Consider the following 14,606-nt stretch of genomic DNA (forward strand, 5'->3'; position numbering starts at 1 on the left):
GGCATGCCAAATGTTAAAAAAGGGGAAGGTAATGAAGATAAAGTACCTATACCTCGAAGAAGGCTAGTTACTCGTGTTGGTTGCAAGGCTCGGATGGTTATGAAGTATAAAAATGAAGGTTTTTATGTGGTGACTGAATTCCGAGAGCCACATGTTCATGCTCTTTACACCCCGGGTTGTCTAAAATTTCAGAAAGCGGGTAGGAAAATGAATATTCTTCATAAGAAGATGATTATTGATAATTCGAAGGTGAACATTGGTCCGGTTAAGACTTTTAGATTGATGAAGGAGTTAGTTGGATCGTATGATAACGTTGGTGCATCCAAGCAAGATTTCAAAAATTTTCATAGAGATTTGAAGGCTTACATTGAAGGATCGGATGCCCAAATGTTTGTGAATAACTTTCAGAACAAGAAGTTGTTATGGAGTGCATTTTTCTTTGACTATGAGGTGGATGAAGACGAGCAACTTTGTAAAGCTTTTTGGGCAGATCCAATATGTAGAAAGAATTATGCACTCTTTGGTGATATGGTTTCTTTTGACACCACATTTCAAACAAATAGGTAATTTCTTGTCATGTTCTGAATTCATCTAAATTTTGTTCTACATAATATTCATGATGTTCTAAGTTAAAATCTGCATGTTTTAAACATTACTCATCAAGTTCTGAATGCATGGTTATCTTGTTCTAATAACTGTACATATGTTCTAAATATTATTCAGCATGTTCTATATAACTATTCATATGTTCTGAACATTATACTGAATGTTCTGAAATTTGTTTTTAGGTATAATATGATATTTGGCCCATTTACTGGAGTTGATCACCACAAGAAGTGTGTTACTTTTGGTGCTGCTTTAATAGCCCATGAGGACATCGTGTCTTTTGAGTGGGTTTTTAGAACTTTCCTCAAGGCAATGGGAGGTAATGAGCCAGCTTGTTTGATTACGGATGAAGATCCGGCAATGAAAATAGCTATTCCTAAAGTGTTTCAGACCGCTGAGCATAGGTTTTGTATGTGGCATATAATGAAAAAAATGCCTGAGAAAGTCGGCCGTCAGATTACGCAAGATACCCTGTTTCTTAATAAAATTTGCAAATGTGTTTGGAGTGAAGAGATTGAGCCAACAGAATTTGAAGAGAAATGGGGAAAGGTTCTTGCTGAGTTCAAGCTTCAAGACCATGAGTGGTTGAAGCAGTTGTATGAGAAGCGTCAAATGTGGATCCCAGCATACTTTAGAGATTCGTTTCTATGTGGTATCATGAGGACTACATCAAGGTCAGAGAGTGAGAACAATTTTTATACAAAGTTTACCAATCCCCATCTCACTCTAGTAGAGTTTTACATGAGATTTGAGAGTGCATTGGATGCTCAAAGACATACTCAAGGTCAATTTGACAATGATTCTAAACACAAGCATCCAGAATGTAAGACTTCCTTTGCATTAGAGAAACATGCTTCTAAAATCTACACTGTTTCAGTCTTTTATGATTTTCAAGAGGAGCTCGAGATTGGTTGCTTTCACTGTGGACTTGAGGAGTACAAGAAAGAAAATGGGTTTGAAATCTTTACCATTAGAGAAGGATGTAGAATAAGAAAGTTCGATGTTAGTTTTAACCCGGCTAACCTAGATAGTAAGTGTATGTGCAAGATGTTTGAGAGGTTAGGGATTCCTTGTAGGCACATGGTTTGGGTGTGGAAGGCAAAGATGATTGAGTATATTCCTGATGCTTATGTGCTAAATAGGTGGACTAGTTTGGCAACTAAAACGCCAATTTTTGATTTAGAAGGAAATATCTTGGAGGCATGTGTTAACTTTGTTGATTGTAAAAGAATGTTAAATGAGTTATGGTCAGAAATTCACACATGTGTGAGTTTGGCTCAGGGTAATGAAGAAGATCTTACTGATCTTGTGAAGAATTTAAAAGGTTTAAGGTTAAACTTGGAAGCTAAGAAGAGTTCTAACAATCATGAAAACAATGGTTCTCCTAGCAAAGCAACAGACATCGAGCTACTGATTGGAGCTACCCTTCCTACTGAAATTGTGGTTAAGCCGCCTAAAATTTCAAAGAACAAAGGCACGGGGGTTCATGTTCCAGGTACAGGTAGTGACAAACGATTGAAAGGTGACAAGGAAAAGGCAATTGAGCAAAGCCAAAAGAAGAAAAGGTTATGTAGAGGTTGTGGAGAGCTTGGTTACCATGATATCCGGAATTGCCCACATAAAGTGAAAGAAAATTGTAAGTTATAAGTTTTTATAACATGGTTTGGATGTAAAAAATTCTATTACCTTGATGTTCTGAATAAATTATCATATATTCTAATTAATATACATGATGTTCTAAACTTATCACTATATGTTTTAGGGAATTCTGCATTCTGTTCTACACAATATTCATATTGTTCTAACCAATCTATATCATGTACTACACTTAAAACTGCATGTTCCAGGAAACTGTGCACTATGTTCTACACAATATACATAATGTTCTAAACTATAGAATTATAATGTTTTAATTTCAATGATGCTTTTTATTCATTATGTAGTTCCCTTGACACAATTTGTTTTTTTTTTTTTTTTTTCAGAATTGTCATTAAAAGCTTCTCGCCAAAGAATACACAATTTCATCATTCACCATCGCCACATAGATCCTCTCACTTTTTGAAGTGTTATTTTTTTATAGTTTTTTTTTTTTGTGTTACGTTTTTGGACATTGTCATATTTTCCATGAACAATGTATATCTATATAGTTTTTTCATGGCTCTGAAAAATATACTTTATGTTCCTTTTGCTTAACTATTATTTTCAACAATTAAAAGGTATCCCCATGCATATTGTTGATATTATTATTTTCGCCCGCATGACTTCTCATTTTAGCTTATCGTTGTACAAAAGTTCACTTCATTCATCTACAATACAAACACTAAACCAAATTTTAAGAAATAAAGTTAAAAGTTCGATGTTATGAGTAAGTAAAGTAATTGTTCTAATTCAACTAAGTAAATGTTCTGAATTCAAAGAGACAAAGTTCTTAATTTAAAAAGTTCTTAGTTCTTAAAAAAGTTAAAAGTTAGTGCACAAAATGTAAATGCTCTAAGTCAACTTACCATACGTTTTGAAATAACATAGTATTTGTTCCGAATCACGTTCAACAAGAAATGATTACAAATTATTGGAATATATTTTATTTGTTTAATAGACTTGTTTCTATTTGCATTAATTAAATCAAGGATAACAACAAATTATGAAACAAAGTCATTGCATTGAATATTTAGTTTGACAATACTAAATATCAATAATACTAAATTTTGATAATGCTAATTCTCACATTTTTCAACTAATTATGCTAATACTCATAGTATTTATAATACTAACAAGAAATTCACATAAATGTTCTAACCACTTCAGAAATATGTTCTAACAAGAAAGCCAAAAATTCTAAGCATTTAAGCTACATCTTCAACACAACCTATTTATAACAAGTACGAAATTTGATGCTACATGTAAGCTACATGTTTCTAGCATTGATCTACAACTAGCTATTACAATTTCCTCAAATTTTGTTTTCTAGTGCCCATGTTCTTGATTTTGAAATCATTGTATGATGTTCATCATTCTCTTTGTGCGCCAATAACTTTCCACAATATTCAACTCTCAATCTCTTCATTTGCTCAAACTGCAATGACATCAATTTGAAGGTTAGAACAAAAAAATAGATGTTAAATACACTTTGTTTTAAGCATTTAATCCAATTGTTCTAATAACTAACCCTATATGTTCTAACAAATTCAACAATATGTTCTAAATATTTTCTGAACTCATTTAATATAAGTTCTAACAATCAATACACTTTGTTCTAAGCATTTCATCTAATTGTTCTAATAATTAATTCTACATGTTCTAACCTGTTACGGTATATGTTCTAACAAGTTGAACATGTTCTGTATCAACAAGTATATGTTCTAACTAGTTAAGGAACATGTTCTGTATAACCAAGTATATGTTTTGAGTGTATTCCAATGTTCTAAACTCATGAGGCTTAGCATTAAATTTAAATTTTAAACACTTACGTTGTCTTTTTCCAGTCCCGGATTCCATTCCTTTGCACTCTCTCCATAATAAGTTTCCATGTGCTTCAGCAAAAACACTCCACAATCATCATAATTGGCGTTGCTTTTCCATTTCATATTCAGGTTTCTTGTTTTGAAATCAGTTACAGAACTTTTGTTTCCTCCATTGTGTCTTGCAAAATAATATTCTGCGAAGCCTTTCAACTGTGAAATTGTCAAAGTGAGAAACATTATTTTTTCTGAAGTTTAGGAATATGTTCTGAACTTGTAGCACAATGTTCTAAATATTCTTTCTATATGTTCTGAATTTGGAAAATTTTGTTCTGACAATAATTAGTTAGTTAAAATCTATGTCATCACTTTAACACAGATTTAGATAGAAAGCGTACCATATTTCTTGGTTCATTCTTGTATTTTCCCAAATACGTCATAGGGGGTGTAATGCATTGGTTGTCAATCACGTCCAAACTGCCATTCATGAAGTTAATGCACAATAGATAGTAATGACCACCATTAACTATCGGAAAAAACACCTGAAAATTTAATGTTTAGAGTTATGTTGCTGTTTGTGAAAGTAGTATAATATTACGTCAACACTGTCACACATAATTAGAATCATACCAATTGAACTCTTTGCAAGCTTGTTACTTTAGCATGTGCTAGTTCTTCATCCATTCTTTTAAACAAAGCAGGATATCTTTCATTGAACTTGATACTCGAAAGAAAGTACTTATCTTTGCATAAGATGTCCTGAAAATGTTTAAATATTTGTCAAAAAAAAGTGCTACTCGAATTTTAATTTAGACATCATTTTATATGTATTAACTTACATATGGCTTTGTGCTGAAGAAAAATCTACTTTCTGTTCCTACACCTCGCCTTCTGTTTTCAACATTTAAAAGGTATGCCCATGCATCAGCTATATTGTTGAGCATATGATTTTCGCCCGCAAGACTTTTCATTTCTTCTCTTGTGATTTTGTTTAGCTTATCGTTGTACAAAAGCTCACTTCATTCAACAAAAACACAAATATTATATCAATTTTTGAGAAATAAAATTAAAAGTTAGATGTTCTAAATCAGGAAAGTAATTTTTCTAATTCAACTAGGTAAATGTTTTGAATTCACAAAGATAAAGTTCTGAATTCAAAAACTATGGATTGCACAAAATGTGAATGTTCTGACTTAACTTAGTAATTGTTCTAATTCAACTAGGTAAATGTTCTGAATTCCTAAAGATAAAGTTCTGAATTCACAAAGATAAAGTTCTGAATTCAAAAACTATGGAATGCACAAAATGTCAATGTTCTGACTTAACTTAGTAATTGTTCTAATTCAACTAGGTAAATGTTCTGAATTCACAAAGATAAAGTTCTGAATTCACAAAGATAAAGTTCTGAATTCAAAAACTATGGAATGCACAAAATGTCAATGTTCTGACTTAACTTAGTAATTGTTAAACTAGGTAAATGTTCTGAATTCACAAAGATAAAGTTCTGAATTCACAAAGATAAAGTTCTGAATTCAAAAACTATGGAATGCACAAAATGTCAATGTTCTGACTTAACATAGTAATTGTTCTAATTCAACTAGGTAAATGTTCTGAATTCACAAAGATAAAGTTCTGACTTCACACATATAAAGTTCTGAATTCACAAAGATAAACTTCTGAATTCAAATAATATATAAAATCTTAATAATGAAAGTGAAAATTTATAACTTACTCAATTGGTCCTTCAGCAAATGCATAATCAGCCATCCTTCTTTTAGCAACATCTACTCTCTTGAACGCTGCATCATGTTTGACCATGAAAGGCGATCTTAAATATTGCGGGAGCTTCTCAATGCATCTTTGACTCTTTCTACTTTCATCATTTCCCCTGTACAAATTATCACACAAATATATAATAAAATCAAAGTTCTAAATCATAACACTTTGTGTTCTAAAAAACATTAAGCATTCGAATCTTTAAACAATTCTGAAAATAATAATTGTTCTAATCCATCAAAATACCAAAATACAATTATTTCATTGTTTCACGGTTTTTCCAAAATAGGAATTACAATAAATTATGTGTAATTACCCCACCTGCTCATCTATTTTCTGTTTTGGCTCCTCATATTTTGGCGAACCAGCTTGCTTTCCATCAATATCTAAACCAGTTGGTGTTTTAGTAGTTTCTGTTCCCATTTGCTGATCATTGTTACCCAAAGTAGCCTCTGTTGGAACAACATCAGACGCTCTTTCCTTAGGGTCATCATCTTTACCCGAACTTGGCTTGTTTGTTGCATTTTCTGTGTCTGTTTGTTCTTGGCTTTTGACATTGTTTGCTGCATTTTCCAAGGATTTTTGAACTCCAAGTGCCAGATCCAAGTCCAAATCCAAATCCATATTTTCAAACGATTCAGCACTGTCGAGAGAAATCACTTCTGTTGGCTTTAATGCAGATGAAGATGGAATATCCCTAAGGATCACTGGTGATTCTGATTCTGGAACAAAGATGTGTGTCGTTGTTGTAGCAAATGGGAGGGGTTGCTCTTCTTCTTCATCGGTTTGGCTTTGGGTCAACAATTTGAAGCCTAATATATCAGATTCATCTCTTGCCTTCTTTTTCTTTTTTGTTGGACGTGGCTTGACAAATTTCTTACTCATACCTATTCTCTCTTGGTAATCTTCCCATGCCTTAGCCATTACCACGTCCAATTCCTCAATGAATCCAGGTTCATCAAACATTTGTTTGTCCTGGCTAAGAACTGAAGGACTCTTGACTTTTTCTTGTGCTTCGGGCAGAATTGGCTCAGTTGGCTTATTTGTGTACTTGCTCCAAATATTATCGACCAGCCTTTTCAGTTCCTCTGCTGTATCGCCTTCTTTGAAAAGGTCAGATGCTTTATCTACCATAACATACATCTCGTTGATATTTGAAGCCAGTGCCTTAGCCAAATCCCCAAATTTGTCCAGAAAGCCCTTCATTCAAGTAAAACAGATTCATCAATTAGATATATGTTCTAAGAATTAAGTCTATTTGTTCTAAATATTCTATAATATGTTCTAAGGAATGTATTCAATGTTCGGAACTGTGCTAAAACTATTTTTTGAATTCATTTAATATAAGTTCCAACAACCAATACACTTTGTTTTAAGTATTTCATCTAATTGTTCTAATAATTAAACCTACATGTTCTAATCTGTTATTGTATATGTTCTAACTAGTTAAGTAATATGTTGTAAGTATTTAATCCAAATGTTCTATTAATTACTTCATATGTTCTAACATGTTACTGTATATGTTCTAAATTACCAATTACCATCAATCAAGGGTGAGAAAAATGGAAAATACAAAATCTCATAGACGGCAATGCATTCTAGAATCATAACCAGAGACTATCTTGTTCTATGGTAAAACAATTATGTTGGAATCACCAAACAATATGTTCTAACTAGTTAAGTAATATGTTCTGAATATTCTAACCATGTGTACTAACTTGCATGGTAAGTATTTAAATTCTATGTTTCCAGTTACTTACCATAATGTTGTAGGATGAAGTTGATGAGCCTGCTTGCAAGTCAGGATCTTTCTGGTATATGTGTTCTTCAACTTGTTCTTCTAGTAATCCTTCATAAGCTATTCTTTTGAGCACAACCCCCTTTCCAAAGCCCCTCTTGTTTTCAATCTTCATTCTTTCTTCTATCCTCTCACTGTTCCAGACTGAAAGGAGAGGGAACTCTCTTGGTTGCACAATCTTCTCCCTTTGCAACCGGTCAAAATATGTAATCTGTATAGAGTTTGAATATTTATAAATATTTTGCTTCAAGTAATTAAGACATACGCAATGACAAAACTCTTTGCTAAAAGCAGAGCGACTTTCAAAACAAAGAAGGGCAACTTTTAATCCTAATCTGTAATAATCAAGCAAGTTTAAGACTTTAAGATCAAACTAGCAAATTCATAGGCTATTTCAATTAAGTAAATGTTTCATTGTAGATTGATATTCTACCAATTAAAATTATATGTTCTAACAACTTTATCAATATGTTCTAACAACTTAATCAATATGTTCTAACAAAATTATTTAACATGTTCTAACCTATTGAGGAATATGTTCTGCAACTTAAGATATATATTCTAAGCAGAAAAAGAATATGTTCTAAACATTTAAGTATGTGTTCTAACCAGTTAACATAATTGTTCTATACTTTTAAACTATATGTTATGGGCAGTGTACATACCAGTAAGAAAGGCAATGGTCCAGTGAAATAAGCATTTCCTCCTTTCCATTTTTCAACAGCTATCTTCATATTTACAAAAGTGTAATGGCACCAGTCTAATTCATGAATTTTCTGTATGTCCATGCAGCTATACAGAAACTTGTATGCCACTTTCGGTCTTGATGTTGAGCATATACAAGTATTTACTACACACACCACGAAATGCCATAAAAATTCATCACACAAGTCTTTTTCACATAACTCATTCAACCTATCTAATACTTTTGACAGGTATGGACTTCCACTTTCCATGTTAAAGAATCCCCTCCATGTTCTCAGAAATGAAACCCATTCTTCATCTTCTTCCTTCTTCGGTTCCACTATTTTCCTTCCTCCTATTGGAAGCCCGTACACAAGGTGTATGTCTTTCAACTGAATATCTATTTCTTCTTTATTATCCATCACCAAATTAACTCTGTTGGCGTCTAAGCTTGTTACAAGTTCAGCAGAAAACGCAGACTTATGGGCACCAATATCTAAATCAAGGAAGGCACCAAAGCCTATTTTCCTAATGGCAGCTCTGTGTTGTCTCGGAATTTTAGGAATAAGTGCCATGAACCAATTTGGTGGTATTCTTTGGACCAAAAGTCTAGCCTTTTTCTTCTCCACCGGTTTTGATTTGTTATCCACTTCTACACAGTCTTTTGATCTCGAGTGCACAACAACTGCAGACTTGTGCTTCTTGACATCTCTAACAACAATTTCATTCCCTTGTTTCCTTTTTGCAATATGTTTCCTTCTTTTGTCATTCTTCTGATTCACTTCCTCTTGTTCTTTGTTTACATTGGCATTGGTTTCTTCATTGATGATAGGTTCAGTTTCTGCATTGGTTTGAGTTTCGGTTTCCCTGCAACACATGAAACAAATTAACTTAATGTTATAAATATGTTTATATGTTCTAACAATTGAATTTATATGTTCTAACAAGTGAATCTATATGTTCTAATCAGTTAAGCTACATGTTCTAAGCAATTAAGCTATATGTTCTAGCACAATGAGAGGTGATGTTTAGATAGATTAGAAAGATTTTATTTTGGATTAAACCTTGCAAACTACTTAAGTCATAGAACTAAAAACCAAAACAACAATATAGGAACATCATAACAGCAACACAGATTATAACTATTATTAGAATCTTAAAAACCATTTTGGGAATAGGTATGGTACAAATTATATATAGAAACATAGAAAAGTTTAGTAGGTCCCAACTTGTTGCATATTGATACACATGAATACTAATCTTGGGGCAGAAATCAGATACATTCTAACATACATGTTGGTGATTTCAAGTCTAATTAATCTACTAGTTTTCTATTTGAAATATTATGTTTTGTCTTAAACCTGACAGTCTCTTCCCGTCCTTTAGTGAGATCAGGCTCTTGTTCTTGGTTTCCATTATCAATGCTTTCTTCATTGATTTTAACTTCAGTTTCTTGATTGGTGTGATCTTCGGGTTCCCTGCAACACATGAAACAAAATTAGTTCTTTTTTAAATAGGTATAAATATTTTAACAATTGAATTTATATGTTCTAATAAGTGAACCTATATGTTCTGTAAATTGTTCTATATGTTCTAATCAATTATGCTACGTGTTCTAAGAAGCTAAACTATATGTTCTGTAGATATGGAAGGCTTTAGAATGAAACCTAATCATATATCTAACACAGTAACACCCAAAATGGAAGATTAGCAATTTCCATTCAATGTTGAAGGTAGCGGTAACAATTAGGAATAATGTAACTTCACTTGTGCAGAGAAAATGTTGTAATTCTCAAGAAAATGTGCATGACCAAAAAGACTTTAAGTCAGCTAAACTTAGAAACAAACTTAAGCCATGTTACTCTTCTGAAGGTAGCGGTTTCACACAACAGTGAACGACATTATCACTGGTCTTTTTGCAGCCAAATAAGCTATTTATTATATTCTCTTGCAGCATTTGAATTCCACCAAACATGAAAATGATATTTAAGTACATAACCATCATGCCAAATCGATCCCATGTCTTGTCACAGTTTCAAAATACTCTACAAGCATCAAACTGATTAGAAATCCACATGAAACATCAAGCACAAAAGTAATCTTGCTACACAACTAATCTTGCATGCGGCAGAAAGTGACTAACCTAAGTTCTGAATTTACAGTATGCTAAAAGTTACTACAAATGGCTAATCAGGTAATACAGCAAAGGCAATCCAAATTAAAGTTTGATGTTACTTGGACTAGAGATAAGGAACTGGATAGTACTTTGGTTCAATACAAGTAATTGGTTTAGATTGAAGTGCCCAAAGGTCAAACACAGATGCATGAACATATCCAACTACTATCCAAGGTTGGCGTTTTCTGATCGTCACATTTAAAAGTCATAATTCTTATTAGAACATGCCGCCAGACAATAAAGTTTAAACTAAGACACCATACATGCCTCAAGCTTGGTTGAATCGACACGCGTTTTGTTTCATAAGATGAAAGTAAATTTTATGCTAGTCACACCAGCAACTTCATCAAACATTGTTAACTTTGCAGAGAAATCTTGGAAATAGGGTTCAAACTTTACAAAGTTATCACCAAAAGAAGTACTACAAGAAATCATCTGCACTATGGATACATTTTAAATATTAACAACGTAACTGACACATAAAAAAGTTAACAACAACACAGGAACAAACCATCAGGGAAACTCAAACACCAAAACTAATAGATGGAAAGAGATAATGGCATCTAGTAAAACTGTCAAACGGCAGATAACACAACATATAATTAATTTCACCAGCTAGCTTTCAAATCCAGAACATGTGCACTTATATTTAGAACATATGCAATTATGATGTTCTACAAAGTGATCTATGATGTTCTACATAGTGATTTATGATGTTCTAAAGTATTGAGAGTATAAAGTATTACTCTAAATCGTTCATGATGTCGTTCAAAAGTGATGACGGGACAATTGGCTCCGTTTCTTTGGCGCGTTCATTCTTATTTCCTCTGTTTAAAATTTCAAAACAAAAATATCAATTAATGTCGAAAATATCTTAAAACTATCAATTCTGAAAATAATTCAAAAAATCACAAATTAAATTCTTTTAAAAAATTCTGAAAATTCATAAAAGTTCATAAAAATTCTCAAAATCGCTAGAAACATACAAATATTAGCAGAAAAAATAATTACAAAAATAATTTCGAAAAATTACGAAAAAATTACAAAAATTACGGAATTAATAAATAAATTTCTCTACAATTAAAGCACTGAATTCTTACTCTTCAGTATTGTCTGGATTTGTTGCTTGTTTGTCATGTTTGTGTTTGCTGAAAATCAAAATTCAATAAAAAATATCTTCAATTAATGTATATACAACGAACGAAGTTCGAAATTAGGTTACAAATTCGCTTACCTTCGTCGTTCGTATTGTTTTTGTACTCCAGTCATCTTCAATTGAAAAAATTAGGTTAAAATTTGAAAAAATTGTAGAAGGAGAGAAGAAATGTATAACAATTGAACTCGAATTTACCTTAAATCTTCAATACACCGGCGGCGATGGTGGTTTTCGCGAGAGGAGAGAGAAAATCGGAGCTGCGATGGTGGTTTTCGCGAGAGGAGAGAGAAAATCGCTGAGGTTTCTGCGAGAGGAGGGAGAACAGAGAGTCTTGAACGGGAGAGAGAAAGAAGAGGAAAGGTTTTAGAGAGAGAAAGTGGTGGGGTTTATTGATAGAGACGTGGCTTTTAATGGGGAAGGTGGATGGGTTTGCTCACATTTAATCCTAGCCATTAGATTGAATCTAATCCTACGGATTAGATTCATTCTCATATATACTAGTATACTCACATAAGGATGTATTTTCACATGATCTCTTCCCTATATATATATATATATATATATATATATATATATATATATATATATATATATATATATATATATATATATATATATATATTAGATTTGATTAAATTAGTGTTTGATTTTGAATTAAATTTCATTTTTTTGTTTGATTTTGGATTAAGTTGTATATATTAATAATTAGTTAAATAAAATATCTACGTGGCACCTAATTATTTATTTACGTGACACTCGACTTTTTTAATTCAAAAATAATTTAGAAATATTATTGGCCGAAACCATTAGATTTCTCACGTGGCGCTCTAATATTGGATTAGTGTTTGACTTTGGATATAATTTTATTTTAGATTAGAGTTTGATTTTGGATTAAATTTTATTTTAGATTTATTTAATTATTAGAGTATTTAATTTTGGATGGAGTTGTATATATTATTAATTAATTAATTAAAATATACGTGTGACACCTAATTATTTATCTACGTGGCACTCGAGTTTTTTAATTCAAAAATTAATTAGAAATATCAATTTTCATTTGCCGAAACCAATAGATTTCCTACGTGACGCGAAAATGATAGCTTATATACATGAAAATCGTGGAAAAAGAAAATGAAATAAAAATATAATCGTTGAAATGAGTCCGCATAACGTTTATGTTCATCTTTCCGGTTCAGATATGGTATAAAGTAATTTTAGGTGATAAAAGACAATTTTTATTTTTTAGGTGGTAAAAGACAATTTATCAATTTTTTAAAAGCGGTAAAAAACGATTTACTCTCATTTGAATGAAATTTGACGGAGTTGTTTTTTGGGGGGTAATTTACATTATATTTTTTTAAAGTAGTGTGAAGCCGTGAAGGTGCATGGGTTCTGAAAACAAAAAGTTGGACAAGTCTAATTAAGGCATATATTAAGCCTATACTCCGTAATTTTTAGTGCCCAAAAGTAAAGACCGTATATATTCCCACTGGCCACTGCTTCTTCTTCTTCCTCAAGACTGTCTCCATTAATATAGAGTAGAACTTAATGGTCAATTAAACTTGAAAAACAAGACTTTTGTAGACTTTATTTGTGGCTCTGCAAATTTGAAGTTGGAGGTGAGTTACTGGATTTTTTTACGTGTATTCCAACAATGGCTGGTCTTCTTCTTTGTAGCTTGGGTTTGTGAAGTTTAGCGATGATATTTTTTTTTGGTTTGGTGGTTCTGGTAATGGAGAGGCGATTAATGGCAGAGGAGAATCAAGTAATCAACAATGGAGTGTTGTAATTTGTAATCTTGGAATGCTAACATTAATGATCAATTTCAATAAATTAACTGTAAATTCCACTATGCAAAAAAAAAAAAAAAAAAAAAGCCAACTCACCTACCACCTCACCGTCCACCTCATACGGTCGGTAACCCCAAGGGTTACCAGATCATTGTCCTAAATACTCCCTCCGTTTTGAAACATCGGGGACAGTTTACAATTTCACGCATGCCAATGTAAATGCTTGAACATTAATATCTCCAATTTTGTATTCGTAAAAATTATAAAAAGTTGATATTCCTAAAGTACATATCGAGACGAGTCAAACAAGACCCCACAATTTTTCCTTACACATAAATCACAAATGATAGTCAAATTAAAATTTGTGAATAGTGTCAAAAGTTAAAATTTTCCTATTACTCCCTCCGTCCCAAAATTATCTTCCTGCTTTCGTAAACGAGCGTCCCAAAATTATCTTTCTGTTTCTAATTTTGGCTACTAAGGTCCCCACTTTCTCATGTACTATACTCCGTATTAATTAAAATTGAATTGAAAACCCCACCCATGTACTATATTCCACTTTTCCCATGTATTATATTCTCATTCACATGTACTTTATTCCACTTTTTCATACAACTCAATCATCATTTGTACTTTATTCCACTTTTTCATGTACTATATTCCACTTTTCTTAAAATCCGTGTTTTTAGTCAAACAGGAAGATAATTATGGGACGGAGGGAGTATTTCGAAATGGAGGTAGTATATTACACGTGAAATTTAAAATTTTAGACCAATCACAGGCAAAGATATCATACCCTTAGAGTATATGTAGCTTTTTCGATTACTTCAATATCTGAAATCATACTTCCCCGATACGAATTACTCCCTAATTGCTTAAGAGTTACGACCAACCATCACATAAGTGTACGATGTTTCCTTAAATTAAGAATAACAGTGCACGTATGGTCGAGTCCGGTAAGAAAAGGCTACATGTACACCTAGTGTACAAGATTCTCTTGTACACCACCATTAATTTGTTCACACATCATCAAATTCACTAAAAAATGAGAATAAAAGATAATAAATATGTCATTTTAACCAATAGAAAAGCATGATATACAAGATACCTTGTATACTAATTGTACATGTAGTAGGATCCGAGTCGGCAAAAGTGGGAGGGA

The 14,606-nt window shown here is 32.3% G+C and overlaps 3 protein-coding genes across 4 annotated transcripts; 1 reads left to right on the top strand and 2 right to left on the bottom strand.

The window, feature by feature from the left end:
• Window positions 1-3,149, top strand: LOC130464369 (protein FAR1-RELATED SEQUENCE 5). 2 transcript variants are annotated; one of them, XM_056833903.1, is made up of 3 exons: window positions 1-563; window positions 789-2,242; window positions 2,589-3,149. In XM_056833903.1, coding segments are annotated over exons 1-3 (2,016 nt in total). In that variant the 5' UTR covers window positions 1-3; the 3' UTR covers window positions 2,591-3,149. The 2 variants fall into 2 exon arrangements, with proteins under 2 accessions (XP_056689881.1, XP_056689880.1); XM_056833902.1 differs by lacking the exon at window positions 2,589-3,149 and having other exon boundaries at window positions 789-2,332.
• Window positions 3,150-3,343: 194 nt separating this feature from the next.
• On the bottom strand, window positions 3,344-5,947 carry LOC130464360 (uncharacterized). The gene is made up of 6 exons (XM_056833898.1): window positions 5,797-5,947; window positions 4,904-5,081; window positions 4,695-4,823; window positions 4,463-4,606; window positions 4,074-4,277; window positions 3,344-3,679 (listed from the first exon to the last, which is right to left on the bottom strand). The coding sequence occupies exons 1-6, from the start codon at window positions 5,880-5,882 to the stop codon at window positions 3,557-3,559; spliced, it is 864 nt and encodes a 287-aa protein (XP_056689876.1). The 5' UTR covers window positions 5,883-5,947; the 3' UTR covers window positions 3,344-3,556.
• A 205-nt stretch (window positions 5,948-6,152) lies between these two features.
• On the bottom strand, window positions 6,153-11,871 carry LOC110792029 (uncharacterized). The gene is made up of 7 exons (XM_056832797.1): window positions 11,733-11,871; window positions 11,599-11,646; window positions 11,245-11,325; window positions 9,684-9,800; window positions 8,304-9,189; window positions 7,601-7,849; window positions 6,153-7,040 (listed from the first exon to the last, which is right to left on the bottom strand). The coding sequence occupies exons 1-7, from the start codon at window positions 11,765-11,767 to the stop codon at window positions 6,153-6,155; spliced, it is 2,304 nt and encodes a 767-aa protein (XP_056688775.1). The 5' UTR covers window positions 11,768-11,871.
• Between the last annotated feature and the right edge of the window lie 2,735 nt (window positions 11,872-14,606).

This window comes from Spinacia oleracea, chromosome 6 (genome assembly GCF_020520425.1).
Source record: "Spinacia oleracea cultivar Varoflay chromosome 6, BTI_SOV_V1, whole genome shotgun sequence".
Lineage (NCBI taxonomy): Eukaryota > Viridiplantae > Streptophyta > Magnoliopsida > Caryophyllales > Amaranthaceae > Spinacia > Spinacia oleracea.